The sequence below is a fragment of the Octopus bimaculoides genome, chromosome 20 (assembly GCF_046866305.1).
Source record: "Octopus bimaculoides isolate indiv1 chromosome 20, ASM4686630v1, whole genome shotgun sequence".
In the NCBI taxonomy this organism is placed as follows: domain Eukaryota; kingdom Metazoa; phylum Mollusca; class Cephalopoda; order Octopoda; family Octopodidae; genus Octopus; species Octopus bimaculoides.
In genome coordinates, this window is record NC_142947.1 from 3,684,558 (window position 1) to 3,706,255 (window position 21,698).

At 34.3% G+C, this 21,698-nt stretch overlaps 1 protein-coding gene across 1 annotated transcript in view; it reads left to right on the forward strand.

Annotated features, from left to right (window-relative positions):
• The window catches only part of LOC106877064 (limbic system-associated membrane protein), a 363,596-nt gene that overhangs the window by 27,321 nt on the left and 314,577 nt on the right, over positions 1–21,698 (forward strand). The window contains exon 2 of the mRNA XM_089338653.1: positions 17,874–17,975. Within this exon, the coding sequence (XP_089194779.1) occupies positions 17,874–17,975 (102 nt within the window). The remainder of the gene's footprint in view (positions 1–17,873; positions 17,976–21,698) is intronic.

A 21,698-nucleotide genomic window follows, 5' to 3' on the forward strand; every position in this document is an offset into this window, starting at 1 on the left:
ATGCATTGAAGCGTGTATTGAAGTACTTACTTGACAATGCGTTAAGGTTTTCATCAATACAAAATCAACGAGTTAGGGCATATGGCAAAGATGAAGTCGTGACAATTAAGGCAACAACAGCATACTTAGAAATGGACGGCATGATGAGAAGTTATACAAAGTTGCACATAACTATGTTCAAATGCAATTAATATAAGATTGCGATTGATAATTTTAGATTATTAAAAGGGAAAATGACTATACGTATATGCTTAAACTGAAAGCATCGGGATGACAATCATGAGGTAGTGGGTTCGACTCGTGGACCGGGCTATGTTGTGTTCCTGATCAAGTCGCTTTAATTGACGTTGCTCCATTTTAGTCCGTAGAAGAAATGTGTTGCGACGTCACAGGTGCCAAGCTGTGTCGCCCTTTGCCTTACTCTTGGATAGCATCAATAGCGTCGGAAGGGGAGGCTGGTATGCATGGTCGACTGCTAATCTTCCATGGAACCTTTCCCGGACTTTTGCCCCGGCGGATAATTTTTGGCGTGCAGTCCGATCGTCATTTATGATCGAAGGATGTTTATATCACATGAAAATATACACACACACACACACACACACACACACACACACACACACACATATATATATATATATATATATATATGTAAACATGTGCACAGACAGACAGACAGATAGATAGATAGATGGATCCAAATACGAAGTTACTAGGACGTACAATATTCCACACCGGTTGTCGAGTGATATTGGGGTACAGGCATACGCATATGTACGACGTGTTTCGTCCAGTTTCGCTCTACCTAATCCACTCCCAAGACATTTTGTAGGCCACAGACTATTGAAAAAGACACGCAGTGGGACCAAGGCTGCCACTTTTCGGTTGGGAAACAAATTCTTGCCACACAGTCATGAGTGGAGTTTCTCTCCACCAGATTCTTCTCAAACCGAAGCTCAAGTAATTGATACCTAATCAAGATACGGATCAGCGAGATCGAACCCATAGCTATCGAGTTGCGAATCCACTTTGTAATTACTGTAAACCTCGTATTCACAATTGATTCTCACAACTTTAACCATTTCTAAAAATTCAGTGTCTTACAAAACATGTTATTGATAACGATTCCCAATACTTCTAATATGCTAATCCTCTTCTCTAACAAGCCAAAACCTTTGACTTTCATATTAGACGTAGAATAAAACTAAAAGAGACACAGTGGCGCCACCTAGATGCTGCTGCTGTTTAATGTGATACATTATGTAAACAAATCAACAAAAATTCTTTCTTTCTCCTTCCTCATCTTGCACTTTATCAGATCAGATTTTGGTCTTGTTTTTTTTATTAATCTATACAATTTTTCTCTTATGTTTTGTGCTGTGATTAAATATTTAATTGATAATGACGTACTATAAACAATGATGACAGTATGATGAAACTGTAATGTCAAATTTTGAATAATGAACGAAAAATGATAAAACAAATAAAGTAATGAGACAATGTTGCTGATTAAAAAATATTTTCCTCATCCTTTCTACGAATTAATTTCTGCACGTCGATCTATACATTATTCAACATTTTAAAAAGATATTTTATCACCTGTTTACTGAAATTAAACTAGAAATTGGATTACATTACACTCATTGGTGAATGCTGTGTATACGAAAAATGTATTCATTATGAAAGACAAATGCAGAAGCATGTCAGTTCAACTGTTCTCGGTTCATAGATGGTATTTTATATACAGCTAGTCCCGAAAAGTTTGTCCTGGGCCGCATTTGGAACTCAGAACGTAAGGGGAACAAACTAATATTGTAAGGAGTTTCTTTTTCAATTAACGTTTTACTAATATGACGAACGCAAGAAAAAGAAACTTTGGTACACAATACGGAATGTTAGAGTTATGTATTGGAGAAAACGGTATCAAACGTTACTCCAAGTTTTGCTATTCTGACGCCCTTTTAAAGAATTCTGTATGCATATATGGATGAACATCTACTCATCCATATATATATATATATATATATATATATATATATATATATATATATGCACGTATGTATATATGCGTGTAGTATTGATTGACAGTGTGGAGAAAAAGCACTCAGTATCATAATAGAGATTAATACTTTTTTTTTTTTTGCTTTAGTCAGAGTATTTCAGTTGCACATTAACAGCGTCATCTGGCAAGTTGTTCCATAATTTGGATTGCCTGGCTACTTTGTGAACGCAAAGGGTTATCTCTGTAGGAGATTGGACCAAAATATAATTAAAAATGCTATATATATATATATATATATATATATATATAGTTAGCTCTCCCGAGTACTTACGCGACTCGACCTCAATGAGGTGTATTTTTCCTCTATATTGCGCGTAAATAATATCGATTATTTTATCCCATTCAAGCAGTCATATTTCACTGGAATGTTTTGCACGGTAACATTTGTGCCATACAGACTTGCGTTACTTTATTCATCTCTTGTGAAGTAGGAGAATTTTATATAACCCACAACTCTCCTCGTATAGTCTCTTCTATTCACGCAGTTTGAATGACGCATCACTTAAGCAGTGAAATATTGTTTGACTTTCATCCGTACCCGAATTGAACAGGAACATTAGGACCTCTGTTTCTTTCAGCTGGGTTCACTCTTTAAGAAGATTTCGGAATCAGTTTCAAATAAAATTATATTCCGTTGCTAAGGCTTGAGTTTAAGTCTTGTAATTTTCTAAGTAAAATAGCTGCAATAGACTGAACTTCGTCTAATTTCGACACCAATCTGATATATATATATATATATATATATATATATACCAAGAGAGAAAAAGAGAGGGAGGGAGAGTGATACATAACCATATATATGAACAAGCGAATACACAGAGAAAGTGATACCTCTGAGTGTATATGTGATGTGCGTATTTGAACTTGTGTGCGTGTGCCTAGAATCGTTTTTTCAACTTGTGTGCATGAATATCTGTAATATTTACCAAAGAGCCTCGCAATAGCTTCAAATTTGAATTAACTCAGCACAATCTTTTCTACACACAGAAAGCCATTACTTTTCACATATTACCCCCTGTATTTTGTCTATTGTATTTTCCTCTCGGGGCATATATCAACTCTAACTACATCGCAATAAGTCTGCAATGAGAAATGAGCACCGGGACGATTTTATGGTTTGGGAATGTTTATATGAACAAACTATTAAATTCACGTGGTTTAAGTAACGATTCATCAATGTATACAACAAAATAACGCATTAGTGCTTAATAGTTTAATATATTTGCAAGAATGATTACACATAAATTAATTTCCCATAAAATACATTAGGCGAAATGCATAAGCATAAAGAAAAGTAAGAAAAAAAACATAGCAATCGATACTTTCAACTTACATTCCCTTAAGTAATAATATAGCTTTCTGTTTGAAGCAATGGCTAAAACCATTTTTTAAAAAATACTGATGTGTTTAAGTAGATGGCTGGCGAAACACCAATATATAAAAGCCAAACTAACCAAGATACATCTCAAAGGAGTAATAATTCGACTTGTAGTCTAGCAACATGATAAAGCAAATAAGAACATCTTTAGTATATTTTTAGTTTTAGTTTTTAAGTCTAAATAATTTCCCACAGAGATATTTTGAAATATGAAATTTTGCAGTCGCTTTCCATTTACATTAAGTAAAAGTATCTCTTCCTTATTTACACGTATTAGCTGCTGCAAGCTGTAAATACTCTCGAGTTCTTTACTCAATGTACTTAGTGTGATTTGGTAATTGAAAATGTGATTTTTCATAATAAAATCGTTAATATTCGATTTACCACTAAAAGGTTGTATACGTATTTATTTACTTATTTATTCATTATTATGTTGTTTCCGTATTTCAACTTATCGTTCTTCCGAAATATATTTTATAAAAGTCTTAAATATATTTTAACACTTTTTAATAGTTTTCTTTTGATTCTGCTTGAAATGATATCAACTCAACTCAAAGAAATATGAAAATAAACAGCGCTTAAATTCCTTACGATTTTAATTTGATAAGACAGTTATATGACATGGAAAGTCATAAAAGATGCTTTAATAATAAGAATAAGAATAATAACGATTTCAAATTGCTGGCACAAGACCAGCAATTTGGGGGGAGAAGATAAGTAGATTACGTCGAGACCAGGACTTAAATGCTACGCAAGTTATTGTCCTCGAATGGTTGAAAATTTGATCCCTGAAAGTAAAGACGGACGAAATACGGCCACGGATGCATGGGGAGGAGCTGGAGATAGAAACGCATTTGTATGCGCGACACAAGAACAAGCATTGAGAATAGACTATGTGAATTGCAGAACTGATAAAACTACAGAGGGCAACAAACGCAGAACGTGTGGTGAGAGGGACGAAATATTGTGGCACATTGTTAATGAATGCTCGAAATTGACACAAGAACACTCAAGGTGACATGTCAGTGTGGTAAGAATGGTCCATCGGGCTTTAGTGGAAATTATGGCCGAGAACGATCAAAGACATGATACGACCAAATCCCAGAATAATTTGCTGAGAATGAGAATTGCAAAAACCTGTGGGATGCAATGATTCGGTGTGATTAAGCAGATTGAACATCGGAAGCAGGGCATTGTTTTTGGTGAACAAAAAGAAAAGAATAAGCATGCCTGGTAATTGACATAGCATGTCATGTTGACCAAAGGATGGAAGAGAGAGAAGAAAAAGTGAACAACTATGATGATGAATTGAAATGGAAAATACACAGGTTATGGGAAATGAAGAAAATGGACGTGATACGAATAGCGATTAGTGCGCTTGAACGTATCAATGCAAAACTACTGGCGTGGCTCAAAATAGTTGGATCAAATATAAAAATAGAACACTTGCAAAAATTATCAATGTTTTTTTTCTGCAAGAGTTTTCCGCAGGGTTCTTGTAGCCCGATCAGTAAACAAGTATCACTTAAGTCAGCAACATAAAGTTGAGTATTTTCGTGATGCAATAATAAGCATCTATGGTTTTTTTTGCTGTAGCCCGATATTAGGAATTTTTCTAATCTGATATGTGTATAGTAATAATGATATTCCCGAAGCCAAATGGTATGAGTTTACAGCAAAGCAGCAAAGGTCTTGAAATACAGTTTGGGGATATATTTGGGGGATACAAATATTAACATAGACGAGGGCATGACACTGTGATTATAAAGTTCACTAGGCAATTCCGTGATTTCAGGTTCAGTCGTACGGCGCTGCATCTAACGTGAAAGACTTTTAATTCCAGATGACCGTTAACTGGCGACGGTAGAAACTGTGTTGAAGATCATTGCTTGTGTGTGTGTGTGTGTGTGTGTGTGTGTGTGTCTGCTAGTGCATGTGTGTGTATTTCTATGTGTTTATGCCTCTCAACCGTCAACAAATCGGTGCTGTTTTTTTTTCAAAATTGCGTACCTTCGCAGTTTTTTAAAAGAAGCTGAAAGTATTAGACGCGTAAAATAATAAATTTGAATTGTGCAAATAAAACCCTTAAATGCGGCGCTCGAGGGTGGCTGCATTCAAACAAAAGAATAATAGATCATACTGTTCAAGAAAGGCAAGTAAAGACAACCCTAGACATGTTTTGGTTTTAATGAACCTCTTCAGTGAATTATGTTAGGTCTCATTAGATTAATTATGACACCACTGACATTTTTTGACATATATCTTCTGTTTATTAATCTGGGGACTGTGATTGATAGATGAAGCCTGCAAAACCGGCGAAAAATATTTAGCTGCTATTTCTGGCTGATTTACCAAATATTTAGAAATTTTTGACATGCGGTTTAGTAAAATGAGATACGGAAATCATTTTCAGCAATGTCGTTACATTTTTTCATTAAGTCTCATGAAACAGTTCCCGCTATTTATTCTGTCTCTTCTATAATTTTGGCCATTGGCAACATTGCAAGGGGAAAATTACTTTTTCAGCCAAATTGCTTTTAGCTTTGCTTCGATGGTTAGCTTTTGGTGTCGACGAAGAATGACACGTTTTATGTATGTATTATTATTTTTTTTATCGCAATGGCAATAGCAATGTGATATTGTGCGTCTACTTGAGAATTACGATTCTGAATGAAACTGTAAACGCCAAAGAATGGGTTGCAGGTATTATATTACTATCACACACACACTCGTATATGTATACACACACACACATATATATGTATATATATATATATATATATGAATATATATACATATATATATATATATATATGAATATATATACATATATACATATGCATATATATATGCATATATACGTACAACTTATATACATATTTACACATATACATACATATATATACCTATAAATATGTATATATGTAAATTGAGATATATATATATATATATATATGAATGTTCTATGTGTGTGTGTTTGTGTGTACGTGTGTGAATACACCTGCGCATTTGTGCGTGGTTGCGTAAGTGTAAACATACGCAACAGTGTTGGTTCTATTTGCACACAATTTGGTGCAACGCAGACAAATATTCATAGAAATTACAATATGAAAATTTGATAGTTGACCATCCTTAGTCCTTTGGTGCATTACTCTCACTACCAAATATGAAATGTCTGCATTAAATGGTGACAATTGAATATATAACACATATGTTTTGCGCCTCTGCATTATGGCCATATAAAACAGTTGTAATGCAATTCGGACATTGATTGCAGTAATATATGGAAATTCGTCTTGCATAGATTTCGTATTTTCCGAAATGGAGATTATCTCTTGCCTTGCATACACTGGGCATTATATATATATATATATATATATATATATATATATATATATATATATATATATTATTGTTTGGGGCTGGCCAGATTGAAGCAATCACGAGTAAAACCAGCCGAAACTGTAAATATAAATCGGAACTCGACTGACGAAAGATAACTCCAAAGACCCGTCCTTGTTTTGTCTTGTCCCATTTTGTATCATCTAATTGTCTGGATGACGCTCACTAAATATTTCAACTGAATGCATTTTGTGTTTCTGTGGTAATTTCCTGTCTTGTTCATTGTAGGCTTAATTTATTCCTATTTTGATTCCGTTCTGTTGTGAATTTAAAGATATTCTTTTCCATTGATTTTATGCCACTGAGGTTCTTTTTAATGTCTTCCCCATGAAATAAGTTTCGACGTTATGCAAATCGTATAAAATTTGAGGCTGAGATGTGTATCCTTTTGTTTGTGACTGGGGAATAAAATCGAAAATCACAAGTACTCATGATTTCCCATAGGTTGCTAGAACTGCGTTGATGACGTTTGAATATCTTGTGACAGAAAATGAAAATATATATTACAATGAATGCAGTCAAATCTATGCTACAATGAATGCACTCAAAAGAACCTCTACAACTACACACGTATCAATCACTAATTTAGAGAGCTGATTGTTGTTAAACCCAGATGAATCTCTAATCCACCAAACTTTTATCAACATGCATTTCAGCCACCAGCTTCCACACTTATGGGATGTAACCGCCACCATATAATCTAATATTCCTTTCTCGTCTTCCAGTTCCTGGGAGTTATACATTATCTCAAGCAAGCCAAGCTGAATTTATATATCATTATTTCTGCAAGAAATAAGGAGTTAGCAGCCAGTAAAAATCCTTAACGGCATTAAGTCACTCTACACGTTCTGATTTCACATTCCACCGAGGTCGATGAAGTAAATACTAGTTGAATACTGGGATCGATATAATCGAATAACTCTCTCCCGTGAAATGGCTGGCCTTGTACCAAACTTTCAAACTGTTACTTCTGTGAAGTGTAAGGCGACGACCTAGCGAAAATGTTAGGATGCCGAACAAAATGCTTAGCAGCATTTCGTCCGTGTATGCGTTCTGATTTCAGATTTCATCAGGTCTACTTTTCTTTTCATCCTTTCGGAGTCAATGTCATACGTACCAGTTGAGCACTGGAGTCGATGTAATCGACATACCCATTTTAAAACGGATTATTTCCATTTTAATAATTATCATAAAAAGAACAAGACAATGTTCATACAAAATCATACTGACCATGCAAGATGGTTGGTTCTTCTATAATCAATGCTAGCTGGATTTTATCAACGATTTGTTACAGAAACCAATGATTGTCAGCACGGATTAGTTTTGCCTCCAAAATGGAATTAAGACCTTGATAGCCTGTATTTGAAATCAGAAAGCAAATGTCAGTAACTGATTTGCAAAAACAATTTTGTAATGCTCTCTCTAGATTGCTTTCATCTAGAAAATATCAACGAAAATATTGTGTTCAGAACCTAGATTAATAATCTTACACAAACACAAATGTATCAACATAGGAATTTGCAAAATATATATTAAAATAGTTCTCTCATATAATTTTTTATTATCTATGAATATAAATTCACTTATGGATTATTACATCCTTATCTCCATTATCAACAGAACAGCCTTATATATTTACTTATTTTATCGCATATGAATATATATAATTTATACTAGCACAATAGCCGTCGGTGTGGATATAAGCTACATTTTGTCCAGAATTTTCTTATACTATATAATAAAACACTATTGTTTCTGTTAATATGGCATCCCTTGATGAAAGAAGTTACACTTTCTTCCATTAGATCTACTGGTGTCTTGTGTCAAATGTATTATGCCAACAATATGCGTTCAGTGCGAATGGCTTATTTTGTAATTTACCTTTGTGAAAGTGATTTTTCTGATTCAAGCAATACAAATAAGGACCCAATATCTATTAATTTCGAACACACTTATTTCGTTTGAAGCTCTTATCCTCTATACTATATAAGAATTCAGCGAAAAAAGGTGAATTAATGATTTGTTTCTAAGTGTTTTGCACTTCCCAGTGTACCTGGAAGCAAACCAAGCGTTAAAGTAATATTTTATTAATGTGTGGAAATTAGTGTACCAAAAATAAACTCATACACACAGATATTCTAATTGTGAAAGGAGCTGCAATAAAAACAAAATATTGAAATTCGCTCTAAGCTCCAGTTGGTAATATATCATCGGCAGTAATAAAGTGCGTTATTTGTACACAATCGAAGAAGAGTGCTAGGAACACTTGTATGAACAAATCAGAGACTTAATGCCCCCTCGTTCCCTTCCTCGTGTTCTTTGATTTTTACCCACAGTTTTAGCAACATTAGATCCCGTTTTCTCCATCTCGAGTAAGGAACCCGTACTTTAACAGCTTCAGTTCCAGTGGTCCACAACTGTACTCATTTTTGACAAACAATATCAGAGATTTGTAAAGTGTAGATGTGGAGGTCTTCAAAAGAGCTACTGGATAAAGTTTTAGCTGAAATAGCCTTCTCCCCCTTTCATATTTTTCTCTCTCATCCTTTCTCTAATTCTTTTTCTCCCCTTCACCGATGTGTATCGCAGTTGAAGGAATTCCCAGTGTTGCTTAAGCCTTATCTTGTATATATTGAATTCTATCACGGTGCCCAGCCTTAGCTAGAGCATCATTATAATAAGATATATATGTAATTCTTAAACAAGTATATCATTTACAGAGTGTTTTAAATTTCAGCCAGTTTAAGCCATCGTTGCATTACGATGCATTGCATTTTGCTCATATATAAACACACACACATATTACGTATGTATGTACGAATACATATATTTCCGTATTGTATCATTCTCTCACAATATCATTTCCGTTCTGTGTAGGTTCTAGTAGTCAAATCGCATAGACATTTCCTTTGTTTCGTTGGCGGAGAGATATACTTATTTAAACAATTATCTCTACCTCGGAGGAAGCAAAATAGTGATGGATAACTGCTGTCTGCTTCACACAAAAATGAAAGGAAGATACCGAGCCGAATGATTGTTGCAATAATAGTATCAGCATTCCTAGCTTGTTTCTTTGTTTGTTGCAGTTTTGTTTTTCACAGAAAAATCAATAACAAAATATCTGACAATTCAATTGAATAGGCTGATTTTAAAGATGAATATAACAACAATTCATCACAAAAATTCAGATAATCGTTTCTTTAAATCTTCCCCCCTACTTAAGTAACTATATTTTGCTATGAATTTATAAACAGACTTGAGATTCTTAATCAATATCACGCAATTAATTTCGACAATCGACACTTTACATGCAGTAAGATTATTCATTAGTAACATAAACCGATTACAGAATTAGAGATCTTAGAGGTCTCAATTTGATTTCCCAATACAACATTTAGCAGTACTATTTACGCCTTGCTTTAACTGAATTTAAATTGATGGATAACTAGGCTATATCGATAATGTAAGATTTGTCATGAGATTTTAAACCAAATCGGTTTATCGTATATTAAATATCGCATTGTGTCATTCAATTTAATTACCCTTTGCAGCGCCAACAAAGTGGTGAATATATATATATATATATATATATATATATATATATATATATATATATATATATATATAATGAACAGTAAGAAACCTACAACTTGTTATTGTTTCGTTACAGGCAAACCCTGTTTGAGAATAGATGTGATCATCAAATTTATTCACATCGGACCAGTCCTTTTTTTAGATATTCATTGTTTTAAAGACAATGGTGCAATTTGAGAGAAATATGGATGTTATTTGTTTGTTCATGGATAAATTAGCAATTCCGTAATCGTGCATCCCTATGATGCGTCACACGCCAATCAGTCTCTTTACAAGAGATGTAAGCAGGTTCTAAAGTTACGAAGAGAGCGCACACACAAAAAAAAAAATTCCCCGTGACACATACCAAATAATTTTCTGATTGCTTTCCATTATATTACACGAAGTATTCCATTAGCTATGATATACGTAAATGAATTCTAAATTCATTAAAATCGTTATCTGTGAACCGTGGAGCTACTGATATAGGTGTGGCGTGAAAAAGATATAACTCTACGGGATCGTTCATCGTTGAGAGGTTATGACGTCAGTAGTACAGGTTCTTCAAATGTCAGTGGCAATCAACACATCACAAGGAATTTAGCAGTCAAGCTAATGACTTCAGAGTTCTTCAAAACAAATGCAATTAACAAAAAACAAAAATTAAAAGAATCGACGTTTATCACGGAAGTGGATTAAAGAGTTAAAATTATTGAAAAGGCGCCAATTCTGAAAATTGTGCCCGCGGGGGAGCGATTCCTCCACTTGCTTCCCTATTAGATATGCCCATGCTTTTAAGTTACGTCTTGTCTTTCCCAACGACTCTGGTGTGCAAACTAATATACCATGATGAGTCTTGTCAGAGGGCAGTGGGACAGACTTCGTGTATTGTTATTTATCACTTGGGCAGTGTATTTTGGTTCACTTTTGTTGTATGGTGTTGTTATTGTTAATGTTTATCCCGCCACCACTTATTCACAGCGTAGTTGACTTACATTTTGATCATAAAAACTCCAGTCATGCCTATTGAGTTATGGTTTTATGTTCTAGAAGCTTAGGATATTTGTTATTTGTTTTTGCAAGAGAGGAGGATTTAATAGAGTGGAAATTAGCTTCATATATCTAGCAGGTGCAACTTTAATTAAGAATGATGCAAACAAGGTGAATATGCTTCGAGAACAATATTTCTTGTATGTCTCTCTTGTTGTTAATAGTCTACAGAGAAACACTAGAAACTCTTAATTCTATAATACTTAGAGAAGAATGTTTGCCCGAATGCATAAATATACAAATATGTATGTATATATGTAAGTATTCTTCTTCCCTCCTACACACGCCCAATATATAAGAAACGCATTTATTACATAATTTGTCTTAGTTAAAACAGAAATTTCTGATAACACGCGCAAAATTTCTTGGCGTAACACGGAATATATATATATATGTATATATATATGTATATATGTAGGAAGAGAAGTGCACATGTGTGCGTGTATACGTCATTTTATACCTTTCAAATTTTACTTGCTTCAGTAATTTGATCGTGGCCATACTGGGACTGTAGCAACCTGTGTTTGTCTAGTTTAATTACAATTTGAACTCCAAAGCATCAGGGACTGATAGTAATAATTCTGTGGTATTTTGTGAAATAGTAAGTTTTTACATTCATTGGTAATCTCGATATAACCACGGAAATCTGCATGCAAACCACTTGCAGATACTCCGGAACGTTCATTTCTTATGCAGTGAATAGCAGCAATGCAGCTGGAACATTCAAACTCTATATATACTTACACTACTGCAATTAATAACTGTTCCACCCAAGTAGATTTTGGAACAAAACACAGAAATGTACTTACTCTGCCAACTAATACATGGAAGTTTACTTAGTCATAAATGTAGCGCTTCTGCATAATTTATTTTAAAATATAAATAACAAAACAATGCTACCTTTTCACCTCCATTGGTATAAAAGTGCCAATATTTCAAACGAATTGCATAAAAGATATAATCAAATATCTGGTGATGCACTTAGAACTAGAGAGGAAAGGTTACAAACAAATGTTTCCCAATAAAAGTGTTTCGTTTTATATTTTTCTTAACAAAAATCCCTTCTTACTCTTCATACAAACCTCTCTATTTCTCTCTCCCGTTCTCACATATACACACAAACACTCTCTCTCTCTCTTTCTCTCTTTCATTCACTCACTCGTTCGTTTTGCTCTCGCTGTCTTTATGCCTTCTTTTTTTACTTGCGTTAGATTATCTTCTAACTGAACAGTAAAACTAGTTTATGTTTAGCACCTGGTAAACATCCCGCTGACGCAGGACTATGACTGATCAAAGACGTTCCGCTTGTGACCATCATGTTAGGTTTTGCTAGAGTTATTATGGTATCCTCTATTTTCCCAAGAACACAAAGGTGATATTGGTGACCGGACACTCTGCTGGCAATTCTAACGGGTTAAGTAATTATAAACACTCTCTTTGAAGAGCTGTTGTTTCATTCAGTTTAACAGTAGCTCTCCTAGTGAAGAAGCTCCGATCAACAAAGGCATTTCAACCACAATTATCCAGTCTTTCTTCATATAGCGGGAGAAATGACGGGTTATACTGCTAAGGGCGAGACCACAGTGTAACTCTCGTTTTCCATAGTGAACAACGAATGTTGATGGCCGTGGAAAACAAGAGTGCTGGATGAAGTTTGAGTGGTAGAGATACGAAATCAGACTGTTATACCGAGAAGAGAATGTTATAGTAATGGCAGACATGATAAAAAAAGAGACACAGCTCAGCCTTCTGTCTTTTGGCAGAGCCTGAGGTGTGTCAGATTGTGACTGAATTCTAATTAGTTGTTCGTTCTTTCTGAACTTAACAATGTCTACGTGTGTAGCACTAGTATCGTCCCAAATGTATGGGCAATATTCTATAAAAGAACTAATTTAATACTTATTGAGCGGTAAAAGATGAATGAAGCTGGAATATTTTCTGTCTCTGAATGGAAGAATCAGACTTTATGTTATAGGATGCCAATCAGTCAAGTGCCTCTCATGTGTGATTGTGGCCAAGAAGCCCGTATACGTAATAGCAACACTGTATACGATTTAAGCGCAAAAGTTAGATCGTACAGGCCATGCGCCTCGACTGCGCTTTATAGAGCGTTGCTATCCATTTGGGATAGAAATATTTACTTGTATTGAAGGAAAGAAATATTCGTTGGGTTGCAGTTCTTGCTATGCTGCATATGTGCCTTCACCAGATGAAATTCTCCGCAGTTTTAAAATTTTCCTCAGTAAAAAAGGTTTCTCCTAAACATTTACATGCAGCTGAAACAGAAGAAACCTTGTAACTAAATCATTTTTTAATAGCCTGTAGAAAACAATTTATATTCTTTCTCACCACATTCAAAACCAATGTCTTGCTTCAGCAGAATCATTTTCTTATTTCGTAATAAATCATATGTAGAGAACATATGTATAGAGAAATGTCTAGCCAGTGAAATATATAAATATAAATCATAAAACTGAGTCGGTAAATTTACAGAATAATAAATATTCTGAGTGTTAAAATATTCATAATTAGATTTAAATAATTGGGACTGAAATGATTTTTAACTTTGGATTTTCGACAGAAGAAAGAGATCTTGCGAAATTTATGTGATTTTAATGAACGATGTACTTTACGAATACTATGGATGTACACAGTATTAGTATCGGTAATGGAGCAGTGCCTTGCTATCTCTATATTCACTGCTTTCTGAAAGAAATCACCCATTATTTTTGAGAAAGTTTAAAGAAGGAAGTAAAATCTAGTACTTAAACGTGAGTAGTTGGCTGATATTTCACGAGCCTAAATATTTTCATAAACACTGTATAATGAATGAAGTAACGTCAGGTGTCAGGTTTCCGTGCTGCAACTCTTGGTACGTGCTCTCGCCAAACAGCAGTGACTGTCATCGGTTTACAATGTTACTATGTTTCTCATCTGTACTCCATATAATTCCTGGGTGTCCATATAAGATTTCGAGGTTCGTCGCTAGCAAAATATTAAATTTGGGGCCACAATCGTATTTTAAGCGTCCCTGAAAACTTTTGATTGAAATGTATATGTTGCAAGAAACAGCTAACTTTCTATCTCAACCGTTTAACATGGGCCAACCTATACAAGTGAATGAGAGAATAAGGAAATAGGAATTTTGAAAGTAGTACCTTTGAAATTAGTTTTTCAACATCGGAAGGATATGGGGTACCAAGAGAAGGAATTGGTAAAGAAAGGGAGCCATAGATAAAAAAAAATTCAGAGAACCGCTAGATTATATAGGTGTCCTAGGAATAGACGAGAAAGATATTGTTACATACAATATACAGAGAAAATAGTGCCCGTCAAGTTGCAATGTCTGTCACTAGAACTTACTACGGCGACCAGAGAGAGGAAAAATGGTGTTGTACAGTTTTTGTCACTTTAACTCGAACGACTGTTGATGTCGCAATATTTATTTCAGAATGCATGTATATATATATATATATATATATATATATATATATATATATATATATATATATATATGTAAGAAAATAATTGAGATTCAGTTGAATTAGATACTTAAGTTGAAGCATTAAGACATTCCGCTATTATCCGCACAGCTCGAAGTAAGGTGAATAAAATCAAAATAAGCAACATGATGTATATTAGACGCACATACAGAAAGAGTGATGTAGAGGGCCAGACAGAAACATGGATAGAACGGTAGATCGATAGGGAGATTGATAACTATATTTTAATATGACATCAATTATTATAATCATCTGAGATATCATAAGCACAAATTTAAAACACAGATACACACACATATATCTGTGTCTACGTAAAATTCTATATTCCTCTTTCTCAACTTCTGTGAATGTATTTGCGTGTGTTTGTGTGTGTGTGAAGTGGCAAAGAGAGTATGCTATTAGTCGCCCACTGTACAATTTTCTATATATCTAACCTCTGGCGAACAAAGACAAATATACAAAAGGTAGAAAGAACATCCATTAAATTCTCTAAGATTACAACACCTATGCATTAATATAACTGTTCTAAACAAGACAATTCCATGCCATGACCTACATGACTATTATCGAATAACCAGGGAAAATGTGAAAAGTATAGATATATGAGGTTGGTAATATGCTATTTTGCCGTAGTTAAATTGTATTTGTATTGAACCTTTCCTAACCATGAACGTACGATTTATTCAAGGAATCTCGCTATATACGTTCATAGCAAAATTCAATTTCGCTCTTACTGTTATATGTCTTGTATGCAATTATATGTTTCTATATGATAATGGTTAGATGTTATTTCGTTCTTTTTACAACTATTTCTCAATAAAGCAGCCCTTTATGCAGTGCTCCTTACGCTACCATAAATGTATTCCTAACAGTCGTAAGTATATCACCACACAAAGTCTCTCCCATTCTCTCTCTCATATATATCATATATATATATATATATATATATATATATATATATATATATATATATAGATGAATAAATTGATAGGTAGATAGATATGTATTCCCTTGTCTTTTTCATCATTTCTCCCTTCATTGCGCCATGCATCTAACTCGCAATGCAGTTTTAGATTACACTCGTGTACATAATTACACGGTTACAACAAAATGAAATTTCAGTGTCACATATGTAGATGCTGCAAGTAGGCGCATCTTTATTTCATAGGCTTGCAACACAGATATATTTGACGATTAATAATACAAAACAAGAACTCTGTTATCAAAGAAGCGCGACGCATATGCGTTGTATTGGAAATGCGGGTGTGCGTTTGGATGTGTGTGTGTGTATGTGTGTTTATATAAAAGATGTTCTTTTATTTGCGTTAGACAACGAAGAACAACCATGCTATTGCACAGCCGTGAAGGATTTTGGTGAAGAAATAGAATATGTCCGGCTCATATTGAATGCTTCCTGTATATATACTTGCTAACTCGGAGGCCTAATGCGGGTTCCTAGCTCCAAACTCAGAACCTAACTGATGGCCAATTGTAGCACTTACTCTGCGTACTTATTCGTTTAGATCGACACTGAACCAAACCCCTCATATTCTATACATGCATTTATGCATGTATGTATGTGTGTGTGCATTCATGTATGCATTTATCATGGTAGACATGCATCTATACCATATCATTATTATTAATATTAGTATTATTATTATAACTGAAATTTGCTCCAAGTCAAAACGGTCGCCGTTTTGTATTAGATATCTTGAATTGAACATTACATTATCCTCACTTGCAGCAGAATATTGTATCTCTTCATGGCTTGCACTAACCACGTGTTTACGTAGCAAATCTTTTAACAACACAGTCTTGCCTGAGTCTATAGAAAGCAATTTGATTATACAAACGTTAATTAAAACGTTAATTAGAGTTCGGCTTTCGTTGAGCAATATAGGTTGTCTTCATTATATCAATTCAGAATTTTCGCTATTTCATTCTCAATTGTGTCAATGAGAAATGCTAGCATTTGTTTGGTTAATATATTGTATATCATCACATCTGTAAGAATCATTCTAAAGAAAACGAAAGTGTTTTAATATAAACCGAATAATAGTATTACGACAGCAATAACAAACCAACCAACCGACAGACCGACCATCTAGTCAAGCGACCACTCTCTATATTGTGTAATATATAACAGATGAAAGATAACAAATAAAGGAAATAAGAGAAACAGAAACAATTAAGATTATATAACAGATATTATTGCTTTAGGCTTCGTTTCTTCGAAGTCTTTGTGAGAATTAGTCACGCTTTTGTTAACGTCAAAAGATAAAAAGTAAATGAAAATATAAAGGAAAAAAAAATAATTGCGTGTGTATCGCTCACTGAATTCTGTTTTGTTTCAACGAATGAATTACACTTTGGGTCTGAGATTATAAAATGAGACTCGACTAAAATGTGTCGATTATATTCGGAGCCAGAAGAAATAGATCCTACCATCACGTTTGTGGTTACGATAGTAAAAATGTGTGTGTGTGTGTGCATGTGTGTGTGTGTGTGTGTGTGTGTGTGCATGTGTGTGTGTGTGTGTGTGTGTGTGTGTGTTTGAGAGAGAGAGAGAGAGAGGTTAAAGCAGAGATCAAAGAGACTGGTATGGTGCAACAAAACGGCAAGATTTGTAATGTTCAGAAACATCTCTGGAAAGACTAGAAATACAATGCCTTGAAATGTGGACAACTCAACGTTTCGGATAGATAGCTTCTTCAAGGAAAAGTTGACAGAAGTGAAATTAACGATTGGGGGCTTTTGTATCTAATTATGTTTGAGAAACTGGCTGCGACCTTCGAAATACATATGGTCATGTGAACTCCATTAGTAGAGAGACTCTCGAACACACGCGCGCGCACACACACACATATATATATTTTATGTATATTATAATATTATTCATTAGAACTAATTTTTCATTTTTTTTTCGCTACAGCTGAAGATGAAGTAAAGGTAACTGTACAGAAGGAAGACACCCTAAAATTGACATGCGGAAACGAAAACCCCCGTAAGTACACATACAGGCTTTTGTTTATAACTGTATACACTTACATATATGCCTTGTGGAGCAGTAGTTCTCATAGCGCATAAATGTAAAATAAATTAGAGGATATAAATATTGGGTTGATAAACGTCTGCGATGGACAAAAATTTTTGCACACAATATTTTCATGTTATATATTTTTTATCGATTTATGTTCTTCGAGAGCCAATGATCAAGAATAATAATAATTTCGCGTTCTCTCGAAAGATAGATAGATAGAGAGACAGAAATCGATGGGTACAAACAGAGAAATAGAATTCAAAGCGTGAGTGTATATGAGTTTTCTTTATTACTACTTGACAGAAACAACTACCCGCATGGCCACATAATTGAAAAATTTGTCGGCCCGTAGGATACAGCCATTTCTTGAAATGCTAGCAGACATAGATTTAGGCACAGAGCGATATGTTGACGGATACACACAACAGCGATTGTGTGTAAAACTATTTCTTGACATTCATTCCACAGAGCATTGATGCAAGGCATCTACACGTGATTAACCTTTCACTATATATAATGTATCTAAAATCATATTTTTGAATATTTCATATTAAATACAGCCACGCTTAATTAGAGATAGATTTAGATGCTATTTCTAGCAGGAAGAACGACCACAAAGATACCATCATGTTGGCTGAAGTCATAACTGTTGTTTCGCGTTATTTTTGAAGGTTGGTAATATGTCATAGCGATTACTTTTATGAAGACTTGCATCTTGACATTTACTAACATTCAGACATCTATCATAAATTGATACAGAGGCATTACATTTCATTAATAGTCTCGGAAGAATTAATTTTCGTTTTTATTTCGCTAGATTTATCAATTATTAAAAAAATATTTTATATATGAAATGTTCTAAATCTTAAGTTATATATTTCGATAGATTTACTGTCAATGTTTTATTTTAAATCTGTCTTGAGCGAATATAAAATTCAGAAAACTGATAATATTATTCTCTTATTGTTGCACATAAATAACAAAAGAAAACTAATTGAAAAATAAAGATTTCTCTTTTTTTTTTAATTAGTTTATATAATCAAATTTTCTTTAATTTGATATTCATGTTTACTCTTAGAAAAAATAATGTCTGTTGATTCTCCACAGTGGAGAGAGTGCAGATTGTTTTCGTGCTTCGGAAGCTCGCTTCACGGCTGCAAGGCACCTTGGGCCATGGATTTCCTTCATCACTGCTTCCGCTTGACTGTTGTTTTATAAGTGAAAGCTGGAGGACAGAAAGTGCATCGAAGCTTTCCGTAGTGTGCATTCCCCGTTATGTTCTTTGGTCGTAGATATAAACCGTTACCGTATTTTGCACAAATACCTAAGCTGAGTATAACTTTAATGGAGATATCATTTCAGCATGCATTCTTGCGTGTTGTTTGATCTGAAGATAAATTATATTCTTTATCTAACAACAGCCTGGAAGAAGTCATGACCAAGTGTAATACTGGATGTTCTTTTTCCACAATTAAAGGACAAAGTGTCAGAAACTTACCTGTTTTATCTCCCTTTCTTTCAATAGTTTCAAATATTGGACTACAGTCACAACTGTGACAAAGGCGTCAAAGGATTTTCCTTATGCATATCGATATATGTGTCTCTTTCCGCAAGGTACATATTTATCAATATCGAACTATCGCAGCTCTGGCACACGCCATATGAAGGGAGAAGTCATAAACATTTGTATAAACATATTTGTATACAATTCAACACGCAGTTACTGACCAACAAGAGTCTGTAACAAAGGACGAATGCGTAATCTATCAGTTGGAGAGATCATTCTCTGAGACAGCAGTAGACAGAATTTCTAATTAACATTCATTGCTTCTAAGTAAAAAGGCTTGCTTTGCAGGCATGTTATTTTGGGTTCCACGCCTCTCAGAGGCACCCTCCGCATGTACCATCTGCTATTGCATCTGGTCAACCAATGTCTTTTCCGTGAATTTCCGAGACGGAAACTGTGTGGATTCTTGTCGCATATATATATATATATAGTCTGTAGTTTCATCTCAGAGCTGCGGCCATGTTGATGCACCGCCGTTTTGCTACACTGTTATTATTGAGAACCTCCTCCAACGTGTGGCACTTGGTGAAGAATGGAGTTTGATGTAACTACCCTCATGAGCACCTCTGGCCGTGAGGTAGGTTCATCTGGAACTCTCGACAGGTAGTGGTCCAGCTTTGATTTTAAAATGCCTACATCTACTTTGTGCAGTTTCCGCAGTCTCTTTGGGAGAATATTAAAAAGCTGTAGGCCCCCGAAACCCAGGCTGTTGCAGTAACTGGTCCTGAGGCGCGAAGCGTTGCTGAGATTGCACCACAAATATGTCCCCTTGGTACACTTTTCCTTCTCTATCGTTATAAGGTGCGTCATGCATGAATCTATATATTTTCTTCATTGCGTAATGCACTAACTTTAAATTTGTTCAGGTGTGGTTTTAAAATTACAGTATGTTTGCTCGTGGTGGCGTGAAATGGGATCGAACACGAGAATCATATTATTGCAAAGAAAACTTATGAACCGCATAATGCTTCCATAATATATACAACTGTGAAAATGGAGATATTGATAATTTCAGCAATGAATTGTAGATTAGTCGTCTAACAATTATAGATATCTGAAGTGAATATTATGTATTGAAATCCGGCTAAACTGTTCTGATTACTTTTATAGTTAGGAATTAACATAAGAGAAATTATCAACCGAGCACTGAACATTGATTGTGGTTTAGAAACCCAGATAAGATGGAAAACTCATAAAGTATCTGAAAAGAAGAAAACTTGCAAATCGAACTTTAAGCTAACTAAAATGTTCAATAAATGTTAGGATAATTACATAGCAGCTAGCTTTTACATATTGTTTACTTCATCTCTGCCTCCTGCCTACAGAAGTAAGACGGAATATAATTACAAAATGTTCGTAGAAGCCTCGTATGTAGTATTGTTGCGCTAAGAATGTCTGTATTAGGTGTGAGTGTCTGCAAGAGTATTATTAACCGATACAAATTAAATGTCTGGAAAATAACAAAAGGAACGTAGGAACATGGGTGTATAAGAAGCACCAATACGTGAAAGAAAATTAAATCTTGGAAAGAAGCCAACTACTGCGCAAAGAATTAAAAGAAATATGTAAAGAAATAAAACCAAATCGTTTTAAAATAGGAATGAAATATATATTTTTTTAATTTTTACTATGAAATAAACTGGCCAGCGGCAAAATACATAGTTTTCTCTTTCAAGGCCATGTTTAAAATATTCACAAAATGAACCAATAAATAGTAATAAAAAACTCACACATACCGAGATAGATGGATAGATAGATAGATTGATACATACATACATACATACAAACATGCATACATAGGTAGATAGATAAATAGATAGATACATAGGTCGGTAGATAGATAGATAGATAGATAGATAGATAGATAGATACATACATAGGTAGATAGATAGATATATAGATGGTTAGATAGATACATGCATACATACATACATACGTAGGTAGATAGATAAATAGATAGATATATAGGTAGGTAGATAGATAAATACATAGGTAGGTAGATAGATAGATGAATCGATAGATAGATAGATTAGTAGATATGAGTGTATGAATTTATGTTTATGTGCATATGAATCAATTGATCACTCTGTGAATAGATGATATTAATAGATGAAACGCAA